We start from the raw sequence: 26,533 nt of genomic DNA, 5'->3' as shown, positions 1-26,533 counted from the left end.
GAGAGGGAAAACTTAAACGCTTACAAATGAAGGGGCGGTGCCATTTTATCACCTTGGTAACTGTGATGACGTTTGACGGAAACGTCCCAATCAGACAGACCTCCCCTATAGAATGAAAAGATGCCATCTAGTCTACGCCTCAGCCATTGTATTTCGCCGTTGTTTCTATTCAGTGGTGTGCTGTAACTCAGTAATTTCGTCGATTTTAATGAACGCAGATTTTAGCCATCCAGCTGAATTTATCAAAACCTAGTCTGCACACGGATTGCAAAGAAGATATTTACAAAAATAATTTTTGGGGCTCACGCGATATTAAAATTAGCAGCTAGGTACCTTTTTGGTTTATTTCCCCCAAAAAAGCTTTGTTATTAAACCAATAGACATTTCTCCACGGATCCGGTTTCTATTTAGATGGCAAGCTTCCCAGATTCTGTAAATGAAAATGAAATAGGTAAGTTGAGATTCTTCACTATCTTGCTCTGTTGTGTTTGGGGGAGCGGTTGACTATGTTTGAATATTCAGCTAGCTAGTTAATATGTATTCGCTACTATTTTACACCTTTTATCTGTCGATGACGCCATAAGTTGTCTTAGTTTATGTATTTTATGGGTCAAGTCGTTTCTTCCATAACCTATATCCCTTTAACTAGAGACTCGCACACTAACCGCCTGTCCCATATTCACCATGCCCCCACCGATTATGCTCCGTGGCCCTACACCAAAGACTGTATGGTAGAAACTTTGTGGCCACCCACAGCGCGAGCAGTCGGCACACTTTGTTTTCCATGTCCTTCTGTGGTGGTGATAACTACGTTTCTTCAGTAGGACTCATTCCTCACTAGTCGGGGGAACGCACTGATATTTTACGCATGCTAGATGTTTTATACAACGGGTGTTTTGATGCAACACTGTTGCGTAAAAACCCGTTATACATATGTATGTATGTATGTTGTCTCATTTACTTGGCCAAACATATGTTTACGGTACCCAGTTAAAATGCGTTTCTTGGACTAATAATATGTTGTGTATTATAGCCAACTTCATTCTCATTCGTTTACATTTCTAATGACGTCAAATAACAGTCTTGACTCTCAATCTCTCAGTGAAAGTAATTTTAAGCATCTGTTCTTACATTGAACATTCATATCCAGCTACATCAGAGGTCAGCTGAGCCTGGTGGAACCAGCCTGATCCGTGTTCATTTTATTTCACTATGAAGTGAAATAGATTGATGAATGCAGCAACCAGGCTTGTGTAATATAATGATAAATGCAGCATTCAGGCTGGTTCCAACAGGCTATGGTCAGTTGGGCCTGAAGCATCTTTTCTACACGGTCATTCAGATGTTGCTCACAAGCACCATGTCATTATGTTATTTCTGCTTTCAATCCTAGACTGGTCTCTTGTTTCTGTTTCAAGGTAAGGCTAAGTTCATCGGTGAACTCTTAGTGCCTGTTGCTCCCTTTGACCAGAAGTCTGGGCGAGAGACCTGGACTGTAGCCTTTGCACCTGATGGTTCTTACTTCGCTTGGTCTCAAGGGCATCGCATCGTGAGGCTCGTTCCCTGGTCAAAATGCCTGAAGAATTTGTAAGTACCTGTACTAGGTCTATCCACATAAAACAAATGGTTAGGCCCTACTTTAAAGGTCTGTTTACATTTTGAGGGAGGCCTATAGAGGCAACAATTCCTTTGAGTTTTGAAATTCAACAATGATGTTTCTGAATATCCTGTGCAATGAATGCACTGATTGATGTGGAGTCCTATTTGGCAGAGACGGCTGCAGAGGGCAGGGGAGCAAGAGAGACGGTGAATGAGGCTGGTGTGTTGCTGGTGCCCACTGGGTATTTGTTTGGCGGCTGCCTTGCCTGTTACATTATCTGGCGATTTTAAGGCCCTTTCAGCGCTCCTCCACTCCACAGGTCGCACTGATACATCTCACCTTACTGCACACGTACCAAGGCCACTGCAGGGTGAAACAGGGTTTGGAAAAGTCCCATTGTAGCCCAAACAACCGTGTTCATGCCCCTCAACAGACTGGTCCTTTATTGAGATTTATCTTCAGAATTACATATTTTTAGTTATTGTTGCTTCCTGTCTCCTAGTGCTTCTTACAATATGTACTTTTGTTTTGCTTGAATATCTTAATGTTCTATACTAGAGTCTACTTTTGTTTTGGCAACAGCTGATTGTTGATAACGTAGAGTGGACTTTCATTAATGGGGAGTTTTGGGTAAACCAAGTTAGAGGAAAGAACACTGCTTCTTGCTATTCAGGAGTGGACATATACTCCAAGGGCTTTGCGTTGTCATTTTGGCCCGGTACAAAGGCTGCTTTAAAATGCAGTCAAACTTGTACAACGGCGGTCTTGTCTTTGGCGAGAGAAAGCAAAACATAGCAGCTGAGGGTTTTATTACTATGTCCTTATGTTGTAAAATAATGTACGGTTTACTGCCATGAAGTCAACTTCTACATTTCTGCCTGTAAACTCTTCTGTAAACAATGACACGTCAAATCAATACTAAAACCATGTTGAGGGTTGTAAATGCACTTTGACATTATTTCAAGGCTACATCCTATTTTCGTTTTAAGTGGAGTCATAGGCCTTGGTAGCCTTGCTGACGTGGCTCACATGGTCAGGGATGTAGCGCTGACATACTGGTGTGGAGAGGATGCTGTTGCGAATGCATTATTTGCGCAGAGTTGTGCTTAATTCATGCTGAATTTTGATTGGTTCTGTTTTTTTGGGGGGGGGGGGGTTGATACCTCGTATTGTTTGGGTTTGAAAATCTAACAGTTGTATTAGAAGGGGGTGGATGCTCAGGGACTGTAGGTGGCTGTTTGAGTGAGAAAGACAGAGGAGAACAAATCATTTAAAAAGCACGTTATTGACGCATCGTGCTGACAACATCAACATAGCTTTTACAGACTCTGGAGTCAGGAGGACTTTGAGTTAGGTGTCAGCCAGACTAAATCATAGGTGCATCCAATCTGATTTCTAATATCCACAACATTTTATAACACCACACAACTTGAAATTCATTCTAGATCCTGATAGTCCAAATTGTTGTTTACAGTTGTTATTGGTCTCTTTCGAGAATATTCTAGTAGTTCATTATATGTGCTATCCCTCCCTATGAGGAGGAAACCGAGGTCAGTGTGCTGTGGAGTGTATTATCAGTTGCCTTTCTGCAGAGCTGGCTCTTTTTCCACACAATAATGTCATGCGATGCCCCCAGAACCTTTTCAGCTTGTAGACATGTTGTACACCGTTTTGTCTTACCTATTGGGTGTTGTGTTAACCAGGCCAGAATGGTTTAGGCAAGTCCTGTCTAATAGAGAGATATTGGTCAAGGTGTGTAAAATATAAGGCCAACAACTTCTATATTTAAAGGTTTAATAGACTAAGATATGCATATGAGAGAAACAGACCTGCTCCCCTGACAGCCTTTCTCTGACTTTCGGACCAGCAAGGCATGGCCTTCTTCCCCTGGTGACCGCTTTGGTAAAAAAATAATTAACTGTTCCTTTTTCTTTATAAAAACACATTGTATTTCATTTATTTTTTACTTTACACTAAATTGAATGAATTACATATTTACTTGACTTTCTTCATAGTTTGTCTGTGTCTCTCTCTCTTGGCTTTCTTCAGGGGCTGCCTGTCTATAATTGACGAAACAATAAAATATAATATAATTTAGTCATTACACGATCACATTACCTGCGCTGTCAATGAAAACGATGTAACAACTGAATCTTTATAAACAAATAACAAATCTTTCATTCTATTGGTATACATGCATATAATATTAATCCATGACCTGTTATTCTGAACGAATAGGCCTACATACAGTATTTCACCTGCAGCTGTATTCTGAGGCAACTCTTTGCAACAAATAAATTCTTAATTCATTTGGAAAGTATTCAGGCCCCATGACATTTTCCATGTTTTGTTATGTTACAGCCTTATTCTAAAATTAGGGATGCACAATATATCGGTGAACATATCGGAATCGGCCGATATTAGCTAAAAATGGCAACATTGGTATCGGCCCGATGTATAAATAAAACGATGTCAAAGCTACCGTGCATACCTATATAACGTTGGTACACGACGTAATGACGCCACATAATATTTTGCGCTACCTAGCGTTGTCCGGGTTAGGAAGGGGTTGGCCGGTAGGGATATCCTTGTCTCATCGCGCACCAGCGACTCCTGTGGCGGGCCGGGTGTAGTGCAATTGGATACCACAAAATTGGGGAGAAAACGGGGTAAAAATGAATTTAAAAGAAAAAAACACAAAAAATATACACTAGCACTGTCAAAGCTGTACAAAAAAGTCTGCAAACACCGGTCACAAATAATGTGTTTACAATGCCGCGTTGGTAGTAAAGCATAATTTGTTTGACCGCAACTTCTAGGATAGCTAGCTTTAGCTTGGTGCCTAGCTAGTACCAATACAACCAGCCTGAAAACAATGACCAGTAGAAACTGCAGTCATTTTCCTTATTAGCAATGATTTCGGGAATCCTTGTGAGTAAGTATTGTTGTTCGCCTGTTGACATTGAACTTCAGTTAATGAAAATAAATAGCTAGCAAGCTGCTTAACCCTGTTGCCCAAAGCTAACGTTATAAGCAGCCGGCTAGCTTCATCTGGCTAGTGAAGCTCGAACGGACCGGGTTGTGTTGTGAAGTTAGCCACAATAAGGATTAGGCACAATAGTGGAATTTGCGGTTTGCATTCAAAATAAAATAGTCATTGACAGTGATGCAAATTAATACAAATAAGCAGAATTATGCCTTTTATTTTGAAGGCTAACTGCAAATTCCACTATTGTGGCTAATCCTTATTGTGGCTAGCTTCACATAGATGGGTCCAACCACCATTTCATAAAATTAGAACTGTCTTATACATTAGGGTTATTTTAGATGACACCTAGCTATATAGCTACTGAAACAGATGTAGTTTTGCTATGTTTTTGGGGAAGAACATTGTTTGCATCCATGAGCTAGCTAGCTTCTTTTTTTTTTATGACCCGCACTGTAGCAGCATCGTAGCATTCGTATCGATGAATCGTTGATACATATGAAATACGAGTGATGGTGTAGTCAATGTGTATTAACTGCATAACATTTTTATGAACGAGTTAAATTATTATGTGATGTGCAGTCATATTCAGGTCCTGATTGGTCAATGAGATTATTTGACGTATCTTTTTGGACACACAAAGACCCATACGGCATTCCATAGAAATCTTGGTTCCGAATGAAACGATTGAACAAATGAACCACGAAACAGCACAGAAAGTAAGTGAAAGAAATAGGTTTTGATGATGTTTTACTGGTATTGGGGACATGCGACAATGCCAACAAAATAACTTTTGGGTCAGTGTGTAACCTTTATTTAACTAGCCATGTCATGGTTATTTACGGTGACGGCCTGATGACGCTGGGCCGATTGTGCCCTGCCCTATGGCACTCCCGATCATGGCTGGATGTGATACAGCCTGGATTCGAACCAGGGACTGTAGTGGCAGTGAGATGCAGTGCCTTAGACCGCTGCGTCCATGTGTGTGTTAACTATTTAACTGTACAAGGATGCTTAAAAGGCTGCAAAAATGTAGAATATTAGTATCGTTTATTTTTTTATTTTTTGCAAGGATAATATCAGTATCGGACAAAAATGTAATGTCTGTGCATCACTATCTAAAATGAATTAAAATGTTCCCTCATCAATCTCCTGTAATGACAAAGCAAAAACCGCTTCCTAGAATTTTAGCAAATGTATTCAAAATAAAAAAGTTACCTTGTTCACGTAGGTATTTAGAACCTTTGCTATGAGTCTCAAAATCAAGCTCAGGTGAATCCTGTTTCCATTGATCATTCTTGAGATGTTTCTACAACTTGATTGGTCGAAGGAATTGTCTGTAGAGCTCCAAGACAGGATTATGTCGAGGCACAGATCTGGGGAAGGGTACCCAAACATTTCTGCAGCATTGAATGTCCCCAAAAACACAGTGGCCTCCATCATTCTTAAATGGAACAAGTTTGGAACCACCAAGTCTCTTCCTAGAGCTGGCCGCCCAGCCAAACTAAGCAAACAGGTGAGAAGGGCATTTTTCAGGGAGGTGACCAAGAACCAGATGGCCACTGACAGAGCTCTAGAGTTCCTCTGCAGAGATGGGAGAATAAGGCTTTAACTTAACAATGTGAAAAAAAGTCAAGGTGTCTGAATACTTTCCGAATGCGCTGTATCCTGTCTTCAACCTAGACTGCAGTATGCATAGTTCAGCCCATTGTGCAAATAGGCCTATGGCAAGTATTTATTTAATTCAATTATTCTGCTTCCCGGCAAGCATTCCTCCACAGACCGGCACCGGTCCACGGACCAGGGTTTGAGAAAGGCTGCTCTAAGAAGTCAGCAGCAAATCTCTCTCCCTCCAGGCCAGACCTAAATACTCATCTGTTCATTGTCTCATCCTGCCCTGGGTCACAACATTATATCAAGGCTGAGACCTAGTGGTTCAATAGACTATACATTTGACACCAATGGCTGATTCTTATGGCTCAAGGGCCCAGATATCAGTTACTAAGACCTGCTTTATGGTGACCTCTGCACTTTGAGAGGGTACCTGGAGGCCAAATTCCAATTGGGAATAATCATCATCATAATATCGTTCTTAACAATATGACGAAGCTTATGGAACATGATAGCCAACCGTCTCACCACTTAGACTGCATGTATCACTCAGTGCTCTCCTCCTGAATGTGCATTGTTTTTTTTTAGCTGTTTGGCACCTAGATCAATTTAATTCAGGTTTGTTACATTAAAAATTGATGTGACAATCGCACTGTAGGCCTACATGTAACTCATCTTTCTCCTTTCCCTCCATTACCCTCATTTCCCTGTGTTCTATTTCTGTTCCCTTTCTTTCTCTGAACTCCATCTTGCTTCCCATCTTTCCACATTACCCCTCTCCTTCTATCCCACTCTCCAGCGGTGGGGAAGGCTCCAACAGAGCAGGCACTCGGCGTTTGTCGCGGCAGAACAGCGAGGGTGGAACAGTGGTGCCAGTGGGCGAGCCCAGGGAGCACACCATCGACTGCGGTGACATTGTGTGGGGCCTGGCCTTCGGCTCATCAGTGCCAGAGAAGCAGAGTCGCTGCGTCAACATCGAGTGGCACCGTTTCAAGTTCGGTCAGGACCAGCTACTGCTTGCCACGGGCCTCAACAACGGACGCATCAAGATCTGGGACGTCTATACTGGTGAGAACCTGATTAAACATAAACATCACAACCAGCTGTACTCTTCTGTTTTCACAGTGCATCATTCCTAGTTCCATGTACCAATGCAAGTTATAGAATCAGCATGCCTGTTCTCAGTAGAGAGAAAGTTGAAGCCTCATAGGTGGGTTTATCGGACCAACTTTCTCCACACAAATCCTGGACTATGTTTTCATTTTTGAAAGTCCACCTCGTCCTTCTGCCTTTGTTCATTTTCTCACAGATCTTATATTTGAAAGCAGCACGGCCAAAATTTGGTGTGGCTGTTTACACCTATGTGAAGGGGAGAGGACATATTATCTCTTGCCTGGAGCTCAACTGGTGCTAGCTCGCCAGTCGTGTCCTAAATGGAATTAAGGGTTTTATAATATCACTGGCTGTGCTGTGTTTCCCCTAGTATTCTTTACAGCAGCAGTGTTGGGGGAGTCGGGCACTCCTGTGATATTTTTTTCCTGTAGAATGACTGAGGTCACTGCTGGTGACTTTTTAAAATGACATTGTACTCCAAAATGAATGAATGAAAATTAAATTATGACGTCAGGATCTGAAATATAATTTCCCCTTCAAAAGCATTAGAACCTAGTGTGGCAAAAAAAAGTATTTAGTCAGCCACCAATTGTGCAAGTTCTCACATTAAAAAGATGAGAGCCCTGTAATTTTCATCATAGGTACACTTCAACTATGACAGACAAAAGGAGAGAAAAAAATCCAGAAAATCACATTGTCGGATTTTTTATGAATTTATTTGCAAATTATGGTGGAAAATAAGTATTTGGTCAATAACAAAAGTTTATCTCAATACTTTGTTATATGCCCTTTGTTGGCAATGACGGAGGTCAAATGTTTTCTGTAAGTCTTCACAAGGTTTTCACACACTGTTGCTGGTATTTTGGCCCATTCCTCCATGCAGATCTCCTCTAGAGCAGTGATGTTTTGGGGCTGTTGCTGGGCAACACAGACATTCAACTCCCTCCAAAGGTTTTCTATGGGGTTGAGATCTGGAGACTGGCTAGGCCATTCCAGGACCTTGAAATGCTTCTTGCGAAGCCACTCCTTCATTGCCCGGGCGGTGTGTTTGGGATCACTGTCATGCTGAAAGACCCAGCCACGTTTAATCTTCAATGCCCTTGCTGATGGACGAAGGTTTTCACTCAATCTCACGATACATGGCCCCATTCATTCTTTCCTTTACACGGATCAGTCGTCCTGGTCCCTTTGCAGAAAAACAGCCCCAAAGCATGATGTTTCCACTCCCATGCTTCACAGTAGGTATGGTGTTCTTTGGATGCAACTCAGCATTCTTTGTCCTCCAAACACGACGAGTTGAGTTTTTACCAAAAAGTTATATTTTGGTTTCATCTGACCATATGACATTCTCCCAATCTTCTTCTGGATCATCCAAATGCTCTCTAGCAAACTTCAGACGGGCCTGGACATGTACTGGCTTAAGCAGGGGGACACTGACACTGGCACTGCAGGATTTGAGTCCCTGGCGGTGTAGTGTGTTACTGATGGTAGGCTTTGTTACTTTGGTCCCAGCTCTCTGCAGGTCATTCACTAGGTCCTCCCGTGTTTTTCTGGGATTTTTGCCCACTGTTCTTGTGATCATTTTGACCCCATGGGGCGAGATCTTGCGTGGAGCCCCAGATCGAGCGAGATTATCAGTGGTCTTGTATGTCTTCCATTTCCTAATAATTGCTCCCACAGTTGATTTCTTCAAACCAAGCTGCTTACCTATTGCAGATTCAGTCTTCCCAGCCTGGTGCAGGTCTACAATTTAGTTTCTGGTGTCCTTTGACAGCTCTTTGGTCTTGGCCATAGTGGAGTTTGGAGTGTGACTGTTTGAGGTTGTGGACAGGTGTCTTTTATACTGATAACAAGTTCAAACGGTGCCATTAATACAGGTAACGAGTGGAGGACAGAGGAGCCTCTTAAAGAAGTTGTTACAGGTCTGTGAGAGCCAGAAATCTTGCTTGTTTGTAGGTGACCAAATACTTATTTTCCACCATAATTTACAAATAAATTCATTAAAAATGATAAAATGTGATTTTCTGTTATTTTTTTTCTTCTCATTTTGTCTGTCATAGTTGAAGTGTACCTCTGATGAAAATTACAGGCCTCATCTTTTTAAGTGGGAGAAATTGCGCAATTGGTGGCTGACTAAATACTTTTTTGCCCCACTGTATTTGCGCAACTGAGCGGCGTAGTGGCTTTAAATAAATATTTACCTAATTGGAATTCCCCCAAAAGACTTTGAATGCATTAAATGCTACAAATATACTTTAACTTGCCACTCCGGGGTTTTTTCTTTATAAAAATTGGGCTTATTATCTAGAGGCCCCCTTCTTGGCCACAGATGTTTTTGCTGTTTTTAAGGGCATTTCATGTAATTATACACCTTTTGTCAAGTGGTCGGCAACAATTTCAATGAATATGGGGGAACCGCTGGGGATCATACGCATGATTGCTGTTACATCGACCCGTTGCACAGATGCAGGATTTTTGGTAATCTTTTAAGCAGCTTGTCATTAAAGAGAGTAGATGTAACCCTATCCCAGTAGGGTTACCTAAGCCTTCCTGATGCACACAGGGCTATAAAATGAGTTTTTTTTATTCTAATAGAACAGCCAAGAGAATGCTCATTGTTCTGTTCCAGATGGGAAACCAGGTTGCCATTGCCTTCTACCCATCACGTCATCTACACACCCACTTCTAGCTGGCATCCTGTTTTATGGTCTGTGTGTTGCAGACAGTCAGTGGGTTATATAACGTGTTTTAGCCCTGCTGGTTGTTTGCTTGCGCCTCCTGTCCTGCTCCCATTTATTATTTATTTTTTATACTGACAAACCTGATTGATGATGTTTGACCACGGACTCTCTCTTGCTGCTGCCAACACAGTGCTGACGTCCCAACCCTGCCAGGCTCCCTGCTCTCCTAGTTCTCTCTCTCACACACCTACATACAGGGCCTTTTAAACCTGCCTTTTTAAATGTATCTACCAGAAACACTATGTTAATGCTTAAGTATGTACAAAAGACAAATATAATGCCCTAGTCAAAGTATTTGGCCAACTTCTGTGTGGATAAATAGTTATCTCCAGAGTATGACTTGATTGGTGGGAGGGTGTGTAATGGGATACCACCATGACAGCCAATGATTTACAGTTAACCGCTAGCTGTGTTGCAATTGGGTGGAGATATAGTTGTCAGGGGCCGGTCCCAGAGCCATGTTGCCATTTTATGCTGTGCTGATGAGCGTCTGTATCTGGGCTACTGTGGTCTGGTGTGAGTCATGACTATAAAAGATGGATAGATTATACTTTTTTTAGGAATGTCCCAACTCACACCAGACAACAGTAGCCCAGGATTTAATAGTTTGTGTTTTCCCCTCTGGCCCACTATGGAGGACAGGAAACGAAGCCTAGAGACCATAGACAGTCAGGGGATAAAGTGAACTGGAGATCTTGGTTGATGTCAGAATGTCACACTTACAAAGGTTTTTCATCGATTAAAAAAATATATATAATCTCTCCAAACCCCACCACCCCTCCCCAATTGAAGTAAACAAATCAAAACAATTAGGGTGTGATTGTGATAACTATTATAATAGATTATTATACCCCAATTCGGAGTCTGTCGACTGTTGGCAGACTATTTGAGAATAACTACTGTAATTGAGTCCCATCCTCCCCTCAATGTAACCAGTGTTGGGACTGCATATCAGGAAGCAACAAATTGCCGGGATTAAGTTTGGATTACTTTGATTGCACTTATTCTATGTCAGTATACCCAGAGGGTATTCCATGCCACTCTACCTGTCAAAACCAGGCCCAGCCTTTGAAATAGAGCTCTCCAAGGCTCTACTTCATCAGATTGAGAGAAGAAAGCCCAGTCAGTGGATCCAGTAGTTACATGGCGATTTCATTTGTGACTGCCCTCTTTCTTTCCCCCTCTTAAATTCTGTCTTTTCTCTACTCAATCTCTTTTTTTTATATATATATAAACCAATTCTGTGCCTCTATATAAACTGACAGTGCCCTCGTTACTTTGCACATGGGTGAGGAACCCACACTCTTATCTAATGTAGTTTTATTATTAACTCTGGGGTTGTTTGCCTTTCCAGGAAAGCTGTTGCTGAATCTCATGGACCATACAGATATAGTGCGAGACCTGACATTCGCCCCTGATGGCAGCCTCATGCTGGTATCGGCATCCAGAGACAAAACCCTGAGGGTCTGGGACCTGAAAGATGACGGTAAGAACACTGAGTCCTGAGGAACGGCTTTTGATTTAGCTTGAGTTTTATTATCTTGGAACTGAAACCGTTTTTCAGGGTTATTTACATAGCTTTGTACAGCTGTGCCAGCAAGCCACACTGATACATGCAAATGTCGTTTTTGAGTGTTGAGCTAATACACATCCTCAAACATTAAGCTAAAGAAGTAGGTAGCATGTGATGAGTTGCCTTTGTTCCAGTGGAATTTGCTACTGCTGCTGGCGGTTCCACCTTGAAAGGCCCCACACCCCCTGCTTGCATTCTAAGCTCACATGAACAGAGAATAATGATACATTTGGCCCAGGTCCAAGAGTAGGCTATTCTTTTCTTCTGATATAGACTACATTTTCTTATGTTTCTTTATTACACTTGTCTAAAATACTGGATTTATTGTGATGTAGGCTATATTACATGGATTTATTAGACTTTAAAAAATTTTGATGTTCCAAAGGTCTGCATCAGTGGCTTGCTTGTAGGCTATGCATGGAAGCCAGGAGATTCTTTCTGTGTGTTTTAATTAAATCAAATCAAATCAAACTTTATTTGTCACATGCACTAACATCTGCTAACCATGTGTGAGTGTAGCGAAATGCTTGTGCTTCTAGTTCCGACAATGCAGTAATAACCAACAAGTAATCTAACAATTCCAAAACTACTGTCTTATACACAGTGTAAGGGGGTAAAGAATATGTACATAAGGATATATGAGGCAAGATACAGTAGATGGTATCGAGTACAGTATATACATATGAGATGAGTATGTGAACAAAGTGGCATAGTTAAAGTGGCTAGTGATACATGTATTACATAAGGATGCAGTCGATGATATAGAGTACAGTATATACGTATGCATATGAGATGAATAATGTAGGGTAAGTAACATTATATAAGGTAGCATTGTTTAAAGTGGCTGGAGTTGAGTCAGTGTCAGTGTGTTGGCAGCAGCCACTCAATGTTAGTGGTGGCTGTTTAACAGTCTGATGGCCGTGAGATAGAAGCTGTTTTTCAGTCTCTCGGTCCCAGCTTTGATGCACCTGTACTGACCTCGCCTTCTGGATGATAGCGGGGTGAACAGGCAGTGGCTCGGGTGGTTGATGTCCTTGATGATCTTTATGGCCTTCCTGTAACATCGGGTGGTGTAGGTGTCCTGGAGGGCAGGTAGTTTGCCCCCGGTGATGCGTTGTGCAGACCTCACTACCCTCTGGAGAGCCTTACGGTTGAGGGCGGAGCAGTTGCCGTACCAGGCGGTGATACAGCCCGCCAGGATGCTCTCGATTGTGCATCTGTAGAAGTTTGTGTGCTTTTGGTGATAAGCCAAATTTCTTCAGCCTCCTGAGGTTGAAGAGGCGCTGCTGCACCTTCTTCACGATGCTGTCTGTGTGAGTAGACCAATTCAGTTTGTCTGTGATGTGTATGCCAAGGAACTTAAAACTTGCTACCCTCTCCACTACTGTTCCATCGATGTGGATAGGGGGGTGTTCCCTCTGCTGTTTCCTGAAGTCCACAATCATCTCCTTAGTTTTGTTGACGTTGAGTGTGAGGTTATTTTCCTGACACCACACTCCGAGGGCCCTCACCTCCTCCCTGTAGGCCGTCTCGTCGTTGTTGGTAATCAAGCCTACCACTGTTGTGTCGTCCGCAAACTTGATGATTGAGTTGGAGGCGTGCGTGGCCACACAGTCGTGGGTGAACAGGGAGTACAGGAGAGGGCTCAGAACGCACCCTTGTGGGGCCCCAGTGTTGAGGATCAGCGGGGAGGAGATGTTGTTGCCTACCCTCACCACCTGGGGGCGGCCCGTCAGGAAGTCCAGTACCCAGTTGCACAGGGCGGGGTCGAGACCCAGGGTCTCGAGCTTGATGACGAGCTTGGAGGGTACTATGGTGTTGAATGCCGAGCTGTAGTCGATGAACAGCATTCTCACATAGGTATTCCTCTTGTCCAGATGGGTTAGGGCAGTGTGCAGTGTGGTTGAGACTGCATCGTCTGTGGACCTATTTGGGCGGTAAGCAAATTGGAGTGGGTCTAGGGTGTCAGGTAGGGTGGAGGTGATATGGTCCTTGACTAGTCTCTCAAAGCACTTCATGATGACGGAAGTGAGTGCTACGGAGCGGTAGTCGTTTAGCTCAGTTACCTTAGCTTTCTTGGGAACAGGAACAATGGTGGCCCTCTTGAAGCATGTGGGAACAGCAGACTGGTATAGGGATTGATTGAATATGTCCGTAAACACACCGGCCAGCTGGTCTGCGCATGCTCTGAGGGCGCGGCTGGGGATGCCGTCTGGGCCTGCAGCCTTGCGAGGGTTAACACGTTTAAATATCTTACTCACCTCTGCTGCAGTGAAGGAGAGAACGCATGTTTTCGTTGGAGGCCGTGTCAGTGGCACTGTATTGTCCTCAAAGCGGGCAAAAAAGTTATTTAGTCTGCCTGCGAGCAAGACATCCTGGTCCGTGACTGGGCTGGATTTTTTCCTGTAGTCCGTGATTGACTGTAGACCCTGCCACATGCCTCTTGTGTCTGAGCCGTTGAATTGAGATTCTACTTTGTCTCTGTACTGACGCTTAGCTTGTTTGATAGCCTTGCGGAGGGAATAGCTGCACTGTTTGTATTCGGTCATGTTACCAGACACCTTGCCCTGATTAAAAGCAGTGGTTCGCGCTTTCAGTTTCACGTGAATGCTGCCATCAATCCACTGTTTCTGGTTAGGGAATGTTTTAATCGTTGCTATGGGAACGACATCTTCAACGCACGTTCTAATGAACTCGCACACCAAATCAGCGTATTCGTCAATATTGTTATCTGACGCAATACGAAACATATCCCAGTCCACGTGATGGAAGCAGTCTTGGAGTGTGGAGTCAGCTTGGTCGAACCAGCGTTGGACAGACCTCAACGTGGGAGCCTCTTGTTTTAGTTTCTGTCTGTAGGCAGGGATCAACAAAATGGAGTCGTGGTCAGCTTTTCCGAAAGGGGGGCGGGGGCAGGGCCTTATATGCGTCGCGGAAGTTAGAGTAACAATGATCCAAGGTCTTTCCACCCCTGGTTGCGCAATCGATATGCTGATAAAATTTAGGGAGTCTTGTTTTCAGATTAGCCTTGTTAAAATCCCCAGCTACAATGAATGCAGCCTCTGGATAAATGGTTTCCAGTTTGCAGAGTTAAATAAAGTTCGTTCAGAGCAATCGATGTGTCTGCTTGGGGGGGGATATATACGGCTGTGATTATAATCGAAGAGAATTCTCTTGGTAGAAAATGCGGTCTACATTTGATTGTGAGGAATTCTAAATCAGGTGAACAGAAGGATTTGAGTTCCTGTATGTTTCTTTCATCACACCATGTCACGTTAGCCATAAGGCATATGCCCCCGCCCCTCTTCTTACCCGAAAGATGTTTGTTTCTATCGGCGCGATGCGTGGAGAAACCCGTTGGCTGCACCGCCTCGGATAGCGTCTCTCCAGTGAGCCATGTTTCCGTGAAGCAAAGAACGTTAGTCTCTGATGTCCCTCTGGAATGCTACCCTTGCTCGGATTTCATCAACCTTGTTGTCAAGAGACTGGACATTGGCAAGAAGAATGCTAGGGAGTGGTGCACGGTGTGCCCGTCTCCGGAGTCTGACCAGAAGACCGCCTCGTTTCCCTCTTTTTCGTAGTCGTTTTTTTGGGTCGCTGCATGGAATCCACTCCGTTGTCCTGTTTGTAAGGCAGAACACAGGATCCACGTCGCGAAAAACATATTCTTGGTCGTACTGATGGTGAGTTGACGCTGATCTTATATTCAGTAGTTCTTCTCGACTGTATGTAATGAAACCTAAGATGACCTGGGGTACTAATGTAAGAAATAACACGTAAAAAAACAAAAAACTGCATAGTTTCCTAGGAATGCGAAGCGAGGCGGCCATCTCTGTCGGCGCCGGAAGTAAGTGTAATGGTCAACTACTGCAAGACCGGCAGTTATATGCTTGACATTCTCCATCTGACAGAATTTCAGAGCCCTAGTTAAGCCCATTCATTTAAAAAAGCCAAATTATCCCTAAAGAAAATCCTTTTGCAGAAAATCCTGTAAACTTTGGAAACATAATCAGCAGAGTTTTGTTACTGTTACTTCATCACGATAATTTCTTAAGCAAATCATTTGTGTATTTTTCTATAATGTACATGTCATAACCAGCTGTGATTCTGTGTTGTAGGTAACATGGTGAAAGTGTTGCGGAGTCATCAGAACTGGGTCTATTGCAGTGCATTCTCACCAGACTCCTCAGTCCTCTGCTCTGTTGGAGCCGGTAAATCGGTACGTACACCTGTTCCCCTTTCTCTCCTTTTTGAGAACTGCTACTCTGTGTGCTATTGCTTGTGTCTAGTTATGCTCAATGACCTACCAATGAAACACTCCCACCTTCCCCCGTCCCATCAACTGAGTCTTGACCGTTATGCTTGGTGTCATAGTTCAACAACCCTGGCTGGAGTTCGGTTTGGCTTTGTTTTGAAGTTGAAACATATTTGATATTCTAATATATGCATGTAGACTAAACAAATGATCACACATTTGTAATAGTTCCAGTATTTATTCTCGATCTACAATCTAAACAGTGCACTTGATGTTTTAGAGTGGGGGATACAGATTGCTATGCTTTATTTAATGACCCAAATGCAGACTCAAATCATTAAAAGAAATGTTCTATAAAAAAAATTGGCTTCCCTTTTTGATACATTCTACATAAGGAGAAAATGAGATGGTTAAGTAGTGTTGTCCCCAAGATGGCTGCCCAGCCAGTGAGGGATCAGACCTATGGCTTCAGTCACAGATACACTTTGCAACAACCGCATCAACATGCTAGTAGTTAGTTACTGTAGCCAGCTCCATCCTCCTTGTGCAGGGTGCAGCTAGATTGTTAGGCTGTGTGTCCATAAGTGTCTTGCTTTCCCTGTCACAGGTGGCAGGTGTGAGTGTTTTTGAAGGGAGGGAGCGCCGCGCTGACATAAAGCAGCCGGTGCAGGCCGCTGGCTGGTGGCACCAGTGCCACTACTACTGCCGGGCTGGGACGCACTGTGCCCCTGCCCAGGGGGCAGCCTTGCACCTACCTGACCGCAAGGTCTCCCATACGTAGGTGCTGCTGTCTCCATGTTTGTCTACCTCCGCTGTTGCAGTACCTCCTTTTATATCAGTTATGAAACTTTGATTGTAAATGGCAGTAAAGTAAAACCTTTCCCACCCACACAGTCCCTTACCCCTCTCCTTCACCTCCTACTGTCCCTCTCTACCTCCCCCCAACACACACACACACACACACACACACACACACTTAATTAGAAACGCTACCTATTATAGCACACCTTAACTGACATTTTGTTAGGTTTGTAGTTTTTTGTCAGTCTCGCCGCCTGCCCACAGTCTAACTATGAATTACATTGTTTATTTGTCTCTCTATAATGAGGCTCTTAGCATCAGTAATTGTAGTTTGATAGCCTTAGTTCTCCCTCGTCCTTCTGACTTCTCTCCTGTGGCCCACATTTAAGGGCCAGTCAGCACACCCGTCTGTTGTGGCCGCACCGCTCCTTTTGTAATGGAGTTAGTGTGCAGGGGTCAGGTCATTGTTGGCGTAAATGAGAATTGAAAGGACTCTTTGTGGCTCCGCAGACTGCCTTCATCCCCATAAATGTCCGCCTTTGTCCCAAAATTAACATGGACAATGTTGGAGTAAAAAAAAACATGATGTTAGTTATTGAATTCCCTGTTGCCTCATAATTGGCCAAAGGGCAGTATTTTCCTCTTTCGGCTCCCCCACGGATATGTCCCTATGTTTGATTAGCATTCACATGTTTTTCTGTTAAAACAGAGGGAGAGAACCATAGTGGGAGAGGAAGAACAGGCTCTCATAGTGTGACTGAACTTACACACACTCGCCTTAGCACTGAACCAATCCTCATCCAAAATACATTCGAACTGTACTCCGAATTGCTTGAACAGAAATGTATAAAAAGAACTGAGCCTCACTAAAAAGATTACAGAAAACAAAAGAGGTAACTGTCTGCCATTTCGGAGCAGATTTTCCCCATCCAGTCACTGGCAACTGTCTTCTAAACTGTAGAGTGGTGCAGCTTGCCTAAAATGCAGGCAGTAGCCTCATGACTTGGATTCCTTTCATTTCACACTAACGCTAGAGGAGGGCGTAGGAGAATATGAACTCAAGTAGCCCCCAGAAACCATCGACTTGATTGTGGAATGGCATTCATCTACTTTAACGGACATTTTGCTCAAGTGCAATGTTTTCAAAACTCCTTGTTATGTTTTGAATAGGCCTATACAATCTGGTTTTGGTTCTAAAAGTTACAAATAAATTCAACATCACTGATAAAGCCTCCTGTAGAATTTAAATTGAATTAGATCTGTTCTGATGAATTGAAAGTTTTAACAAATGACAAGGCATGTTGCTCTTGAGCATGCACTACATTTCGCTGGAGCAAAGGATCGTTCAAACCTATGTGGCTGACTGTTGAAAACTGTGTGCAGATGTTGCAAATATGTGTGTCCAAAGGCGTCAACCTTTTGGCCATCAAATGTTTTTTTTTTCTCTTGCAGTATGTCTCTTCGTAGGCTTCCGCCGGAGGTGCGAGTCTATTGTAATCACAGTGAACTAAAACTCAAAGGGGAAACCAGTGGAGTAACATTATGTTACCTAAAGTTACTAGTTTTATTTTCTCATTTTTCTGACCTAAGTGTTAGTATTAAGAAAACATTGTAATTAGATATTAATATGTTTAAATGCTAGCCTAGGTCATAGAAATTACAATTTATATGGAGCACAATTTTAGCAGCTATGTTAAGAAACCAGATGTGCAGTGACATGCATTTTGTAACAACATGGAATTGCATCGTTTGGTCTGTAGTTCAAGACATAAGCCATAAAATGACACTGAGCATACAATGATATTTCTTGCTTAATTTTTTCTTGGCTTAATTTAATTACTTGTAATATAGATTCTGTCTGTTTTTACATTTTATGCTAGTAGCTTTTAAATGCTTGTCCCTGCATAGTGTTATTTCGTGGGCTCTAACATGGACCTCTTCCTTCTGTAGGTGTTCCTTTGGGATATGGATAAATATTCCCTGATCCGGAAGCTGGAGGGTCACCATAACGACGTGGTGTCCTGTGAGTTCTCTCCCGACGGCGCCTTGCTCGCCACCGCCTCCTACGACACCCGTGTCATCATCTGGGACCCCCACATGGGCACTGTGCTGCTTGAGCTAGCGTAAGTCAGACACACTAGGAACTAAGGCAAAGCAAAGACATGATGTTAAGACCTTTTTATGTCTGTTTTTTTCTCTCCTTCAGGCACCTCTTTCCCCCCCCCTCGCCCATCTTTGCTGGAGGGGCCAACGATCGCTGGGTACGCTCTGTAGCGTTCTGTCACGACGGGCGTCACATTGCCAGCATCACTGACGACCGGTAAAGAACAAAGCCTGAGGCCCGTGTCTGGCGCATCGGAAGCTTCCTAGAAAGAAAAGCTCAGCTTTAAAAATGGTTGAGATTCTTATAGCTAATGTCCACTTGTTCCTCTCTCTAAGGCGTTCTCTTCTACCTCAGGTGTAGAGCATGTGCTGGTGTATTTGTGTTGACCATAGCTGCTTCACCACGCCCTTTTGCGCTGTCACACTTCAGTGTACACGGTAAACTGCATGCTCTCTCTGCTGATGAAAAAGTGTTTGCTGTAGTAGCAGAGCGCTGTGAAGCAGAGAGCGAGAGAGTCTTAATGGGCCTGAGTGGGAGCATATCTGTTGTAGCCAGGCAGGGCCCCCTTTGCGAATTGGTCACATGACCCTCACATGACAGCCATTAATCAACCGCTGATGCCTTTTCTCCTTAGCCCCGCCCTTCCCTTCATTGGTTAGGCTGCTAAGTGTTTACCATTGAGAAGGCAGTGCTAGAGGGAGAGGAGGAACGAGCCTGACAAAATGGCGGACACAATTTTGTTGCTCCCACGATGAGATTTTCAGATAGGATGAGGAGAAAACATTTGAAGTTTTATTGAATAGCCAAAATACATGGCTTCTTTGATTTAGAATTGACTTCACCCTTTTTTACTTTGAAAATACAAAACCACTAAAGTGGAATAATCTGAATCAATCCTACAGTTCAGTGTTCACATGGTTGTCGTGTGTTTTTATGCTGTATTTCAGCCAGCTTGTTTAGGCCCTAGTGCAGTTCCCATGTGTTCTGTCTGACCAGCTCCCCGCTTCTCCTCTCTCTCTCCCACACACCCGTTAACCCCCCCCCCCCCCCCCATACACACACCCGCTAACCCCCTCCCCCATACACACACCCGCTAACCCCCTCCCCCATACACACACCCGCTACCCCCCCCCCATACACACACCTTCTGTCCCTCCCTCTGTCTCTCCCTCTCTCCCCTCCCGTACACACCCACTGTCCCTCTCTCCCTCTCTCCCCTCCCGTACACACCCACTGTCCCTCTCTCCCCTCCCCTCCCGTACACACCCACTGTCCCTCCCTCTCTCCCCTCCCGTACACACCCACTAACTCGGTCTGTCCCTCCCTCTCTCCCCAGAATGGTGCGTTTCTGGACAATTGATGAGACGTCTCCCCAGGCCATCGCCCCCCTCACTAACGGCCTCTGCTGTGCGTTCTCTACTGACGGGAGTTTCCTAGCAGCTGGGTGAGGCACACACACACTCCTACACACTTACCTATACTTCCCTGGCACACACACACCTCTCCACACACACCCATACCTCAGTCCGTTTACATACTGGGGGCGATTACTCCTGTTTGAATCGCACAAACCCTAGTCTTTAGGCAAGTGGCAGGTGATCAATCAAGACTTTATGTTCTGCCAAAAACGGGTCTTCCAGCTTTTTATTTGCATGCTGTAGGAAGCGCAGCGGCCCCTATATGTTGGTGGTTACACCCAGGCACAACATTGCTTCAACCAGTTGTGTAAGGTAGACTACAGCTACCTAGTACCTAGCTTTTCAGTGCTGTTGTGAGGGATAGATCGACTTGGAAATAACTCTCTCTCTCTCAGGTCTCGAGACGGCAGCGTGCATTTCTGGGCGTGCCCAAAGAGCATTGCCAGCCTGCAGCACCTGTGTCGCATGGCACTACGACGGGTCATGTCCACCCAGCAGGTGCAGACGCTGCCCATCCCGCCCCGCATACGCTCCTACCTGTCTTACCAAGATCTCTAGCCCTCCACATTCACCCTCACTGCCCAACACCGCACGCTGGAAACCAATGAATATTACCTTCCTAGTAAAAACACCCAGGAAAAATACCAAACATAACCGAAGAGGAAGAACTGTGACTAACTGTTCTGTGACAAGACACATTTTGGGGTATTTATTTTTGTAGGTTTACTTCCGTGTGTGTGTGCCATGGCCCCCCCCAGGGAGCGTGGTTGAATGGTTAAGTTATTTCAGTGGCCTGTCCCTCAGCGTAAGATGGCCTTTACCATATGTCACCTCTGGATAATTCTACATTATTACTCCAATAGACTTTTTTGCTGCTGATAATTGGCCTGGTGGTGGTGGAATCAATATTGATGTGCTGTCTCTCAACCTGTCTCAAACCATGCAACTCCACTGACTTTACTGTAAGGACTACTAAGGTTGCACAATTCTGTGAACTTTCAATAAATTCCCTGGTTATCCCAAAATCCAGTTTGGAGGAACTCTGGAATCCGTAGGGAATAAGGAGGAAATCCGGAATCCTCCAACCAGGATTTTGCAACTCTACTAACGACTGAGTGAGAGGATGGAGGGTTCGTCCCAACGCTGTGCATTATTTTCAGTGCTTCAGAGACTGGCATGAAGGGTTGAGAACTGTGTATGGCCACATGTACAAGTGTGTGTAAGCCAGGGGAGTCAAACTCATTTTGCCACATGGGTCTTCGCCGAGGTCCGGAGGGCTGCAAGTACAATTGATTATATTTCCTCTGTCAGAATGTGTTAAAAGTCCTCTTTCCATCGCTTTTGGAATTTTCGATTCTCCTTGACTGTCTAGCTTTCATTTCGATTGCCTTTTAGAAAGCTGGACAGAGTGAGGTTACACCGTTTTGATTTGGTTTTGGTCATTTCAATATCAATTGAGATTGTTTTCCATTTAAAGCCCAAAAAATCATATAAAAGTTGAAAATGGTTTAAGTGAATGACTGCTGATAAGATTTGACCTTCTGCTGCAACGGGCTGCTGGATCCCTCCCTTAGTTTTCTGCTACCCTAGATCTCCTCAGATCTTAACCCTTACTCCCTCGCTTGCCCAGGTGCTCAACGTGCTTTCCTTTCCACACATCCTGCCTCACTCACGCCCAGGAGGGCAAAGACTGCCTGTAGCCTACACTGTCTCATCTCCGTCTCAAAACAATAGCAACCCATGGTCTGACCTGTTTGGTTCTCATTTTTTACCTGGGGGGGATCTGTATAGAGACAATTGATTGTGTGTGTGTGTGTGTACAGTGGCTTGTGAAAGTATTTGCCCCCTTGGCATTTTTCCTATTTTGTTGCCTTACAACCTTGAATTAAAATGTATTTTGGGGGGCTTTATCATTTGATTTACACAACATGCCTACCACTTTGAAGATGCTAAATGTGTTTTATTGTGAAACAAACCAGCAATAAGACAAACAGAACTTGAGCGTGCATTACACCCCCAAAGTCAATACTTTGTAGAGTCACCTTTTGCTGCAATTACAGCTGCAAGTCTCTTGGGGTAGTTCTCTATAAGCGTGGCACATCTAGCCACTGGGATTTTTGCCCATTTTCAAGGCAAAACTGCTCAAGCTGCTTCAAGTTGGATGGGTTCCACTGGTGTACAGCAACCTTTAAGTCATACCACCAATTCTCAATTAGATTGAGGTCTCTGACAAGGCCATTCCAAGACATTTAAATGTTTCCTCTTAAACCACTGAAGTGTTGCTTAAGCCATATGCTTAGGGTCATTGTTCTCCTGGAAGGTGAACCTCCGTCCCAGTCTCAAATCTCTGGAAGACTGAAACCGGTTTCCCTCAAGAATTCCCCTGTATTTAGCGCCATCTGTCATTCCTTCAATTCTGACCAGTTTCCCAGTTCCTGCCGATGGAAAAACATCCCCACAGCATGATGCTGCCACTACCATGCTTCACTGTAGGGATAAGGTTCTCGGGGTGATGAGAGGTGTTGGGTTTGGGCCAGACATAGCATTTTCCTTGGTGGCCAAAAAGCTCAATTTTAGTCTCATCTGACCAGAGTTCCTTCTTCCATTTATGTTTAGGGAGTCTCCCCATGCCTTTTGGCAAACACCAAACGTGTTTGCTTATTTTTTTCTTCTTCAAGCAATGGCTTTTTTTTCTGGACACTCTTCCGTAAAGCCCAGCTCGGTGGAGTGTACGGCTTAAAGTGGTCCTAATGGACAGATACTCCAATCTCCGCTGTGGCGCTTTGCAGGGTCATCTTTGGTTTCCTTGTTGCATTTCTGATTAATGCTCTCCTTGCCTGGTCTGTGAGTTTGAGGGCGGCCCTCTCTTGGCAGGTTTGTTGTGTTGCCATATTTTTTTATTTTTATGGAAAGGATTTAATGGTGCTCTGTGGGATGTTCAAAGTTTCTGATATTTTTTTATAACCCAACCCTGATCTGTACTTCTCCACAACTTTGTCCCTGACCTGTTTGGAGAGTTCCTTGGTCTTCATGGAGCCACTTGCTTAGTGATGTTGCAGACTGGGGCCTTTCAGAACAGGTGTATGTGTACATATACATTCATGCATCCATCTGTTCTGAAAGGCCCCAGAGTCTGCAACACCACTTAGATTGCACACAGGTGGACTTTTATTGCACTAATTGTGACTTCTGAAGGTAATTGGTTGCACCAGATCTTATTTAGGTGCTTCATAGCAAAGCGGGTGAATACATATTATCACACCACTTTCCTGTTTTTGATTCTTTAGAATTTTTTGAAGTAATTTTTTAAAACTTCACCAATTTCGACTATTTTGTATGTCCATTACATGACATCCAAATAAAATCAATTCAAATTACAGGTTGTTATGCAACAAAATAGGAAAAAAGCCAGGGGGGATGAATACTTTTTGCAAGGCACTCTATATGCAGTACTAGTCAAAATTTTGGACACCTCATTCAAGGTTTTTCTTTTTAATATTTTCTACATTGTAGAATAATAGTGAAGACATCAACTATGAAATAACACACATGGAATCATGTAGTAACAAAATAAGTGTTAAACAAATCAAACTATAGTTAATATTTGAGATTCTTCAAATATAGCTTTGCACAATTGGCATTCTCTCAACCAGCTTCACCTGGAATGCTTTTCCAACAGTCTTGAAGGAGTTCCCACATGCTGAGCAGTTGTTGGCTGCTTTTCCTTCACTCTGCGGTCCAACTCATCCCAAACCATCTCAATTGGGTTGAGGTCGGGTGATTGTGGTGGCCAGGTCATCTGATGCAGCACTCCATCACTCTTGGTCAAATTGCCCTTACACAGCCTGGAGGTGTGTTGGGTCATTGTCCTGTTGAAAAACAAATGACAATCCCACTAAGTGCATACAAGATGGGATGGCGTATCGCTGCAGAATGCTGTGGTAGCCATGCTGGTTAAGTGTGCCTTGAATTCTAAATAAATCACTGACAGTGTCAACAGACCATCCCACCTCCTCCATGCTTTATGGTGGGAACTACATATGCGGAGATCATCCGTTCACCTACTCTGTGTCTCACAAAGATACGGCGGTTGGAACCAAAAAGCTCAAATTTGGACTCATCAGACCTAAGGATAGATTTCCACCGGTCTAATGTCCATTGCTCATGTTTCTTGGCCCAAGCAAGTATCTTATCGGTGTCCTTTTAGTGGTTTCTTTGCAGCAATTTGACCATAAAGGCCTGATTCACGCAATCTCCTCTGAACAGTTGATGTTGAGATGTGTCTGTTACTTGAACTCAGTGAGGCATTTATTTGGGCTACCATTTCTGTGGCTGGTAATGAACTTGGTAACTCTGGGTCTTCCTTTCCTGTGGCGGTCCTCATGAGAGCCAGTTTCATCATAGCTCTTGATGGTTTTTGCTACTGCACTTGAAGAAACTTTCAAGGTTCTTTTAATTTTCCTGGATTGACTGACCTTCATGTCTTAAAGTAATGATGGACTGTCGTTTTCTCTTTGCTTATTTGAGCTGTTATTGCCATAATATGGACTTGGTCTTTTACCAAATAGGGCCATCTTCTGTATGCCACCCCTACCTTGTCACAACACAACTGATTGGCTCAAACACATTAAGAAGGAAATTCCACAAATGACCTTTTAACAAGGCACACCTGTTTAATTGAAAAGGTGAATACCTCATGAAGCTGGTGGAGAGAATGCCAAGAGTGTGCCAAGCTGGTTTCAAGGGTGGCTACTTTGAAGAATCTCAAAACACTTATTTGGTTGCTACATGATTCCATATGTGTTATTTCATAGTTTTGATGTCTTCACTATTATTGTACAATGTAGAAAATAGTACAAATAAATTTAAAACCCTTGAATGAGTAGGTGTATCCAGACTATTGACTGGCACTGTGTGTGTATATGAACATATCAGAGGATGTAGTATGCTTTTTACTTGTTTCTTTTTTATTATAACGTTACTGTTGTAAACATTTTTTCCCTCTGTACATTGTTTTCTCTCATTTTAATGTGAAGACCTGTATATGAATTAATGACAGTCTCTTATTGTAGAGACCAGGGTGTAGTCTGCTCCTTCAGAAGTGGTAAAACGGAGATGGTGAATTTATAGTGTGCCCTAGGACTTACAGAAAAAGCCTTAAAGGCGGTTGCCATCTATATTAATGACTGTCTGAAACCCATGTTCAGTACAAACCTCTCTTTTCTCCTGTGCTATGCTGCACAACTCTAAAGTGGAGTTCCTAAATGTAAGAAATAACCTATAGGGGAGAGCAATACAAGATAATCTTCTGAAAATAAGTCATCTTCACAGTTGCCATCTGTAGCATGGGATCTTTATTGATTGTGACAAGCCTTTGAAGCCTTACTGTTATATGCAGGCATTTGATAGTAAATATTAAACTGGGCCAAATGAAAAAGTATTAATGTTCTACTTTTGGTATTTTGTCTATGTTGACCTAGATAGTGGATACAGGCCTGCCGTTAATCAATCTTGGCAATACGTTTTCTAAAGTCAATGGTGATGCCAAAGGTCTCTCTCGTTTTGTTGTCGTGTTCTTGTCAGTCTGACTTCTCTCACATGGCTAAAACTTGAAACTCTTGTGCATCTGTGAATTTTATTGAATGTATTCTGATTTGATTTCTCCTCTTAGTAAGGCTGTCTTCAGTAACCGGTTGGTGTGTTTAGTAAAGCCTTTGCTGATAGAGCTAGAGGAGGTGAATGAATCAAAAGCTCTGGGTTCTCACCAGTGTTGGGGAGTAGTAAACTAGATGTAGTTCAACTAGTAATTTAACTACATTTTGTAGTAGCTCGGCGCTAATATAATTCAAATCTAGGTAGTGTTTTCACTGGTGAATAAATGTTTTACCATGTAGTGGTGTAGCTAACTACTGGAACTACACACTACTTTTTGTGCAAAAAGAAAATATGGATGTTGTCTTTTTTTCGGCATCAGACCTGCCTAATTCTCTGTTTTTAATAGGCTGTTAACCCCAAAGGGATCTGTCTTGCAATTTATAGTCTTGACATTTCAGATTTACATATGATATATTTATCAAAGTAGTTTGATGTCGAACTACTTTTTCAAAGTAACTAGTTAAGTAAACCTATTTTTTTCGAAGGGTGACTTTTTAGTGTAGCTTAACTTGTTTCAGTGTGAAGTAATTGGTAGCTTGGTAAACTATCTTTTCAGAGTAGTGTCCCCAACACTAGTTCTATTCCACTTTGGGAACACACTATTCGACAAGTGTGTTCCCAAAATGATTGAAAGGGTTTTGGTATCCTCCAACCATTGCAATGTTAAAGAAGCTCC

The 26,533-nt window shown here is 43.2% G+C and overlaps 1 protein-coding gene across 2 annotated transcripts; it reads left to right on the top strand.

Annotated features, from left to right (window-relative positions):
* Window positions 1-110: 110 nt before the first annotated feature.
* On the top strand, window positions 111-26,533 carry LOC109905823 (WD repeat and SOCS box-containing protein 1). 2 transcript variants are annotated; one of them, XR_004203184.1, is made up of 10 exons: window positions 111-451; window positions 1,419-1,587; window positions 6,997-7,265; window positions 11,406-11,537; window positions 15,743-15,843; window positions 16,487-16,656; window positions 18,133-18,803; window positions 18,887-19,000; window positions 20,121-20,228; window positions 20,598-26,533. XR_004203184.1 is itself a non-coding variant. In XM_020503446.2 (9 exons), exons 1-9 carry the CDS (start codon window positions 412-414, stop codon window positions 20,758-20,760), a joined length of 1,269 nt encoding a protein of 422 aa, XP_020359035.1. In that variant the 5' UTR covers window positions 117-411; the 3' UTR covers window positions 20,761-26,533. The 2 variants fall into 2 exon arrangements, 1 of the variants encoding a protein (XP_020359035.1); XM_020503446.2 differs by lacking the exon at window positions 16,487-16,656 and having other exon boundaries at window positions 117-451; window positions 18,631-18,803.

The sequence above is a fragment of the Oncorhynchus kisutch genome, linkage group LG15, assembly GCF_002021735.2.
Source record: "Oncorhynchus kisutch isolate 150728-3 linkage group LG15, Okis_V2, whole genome shotgun sequence".
In the NCBI taxonomy this organism is placed as follows: domain Eukaryota; kingdom Metazoa; phylum Chordata; class Actinopteri; order Salmoniformes; family Salmonidae; genus Oncorhynchus; species Oncorhynchus kisutch.
The sequence above is the reverse complement of the archived record's forward strand: the minus strand, read 5'-3'. Positions and strand labels throughout refer to the sequence as shown.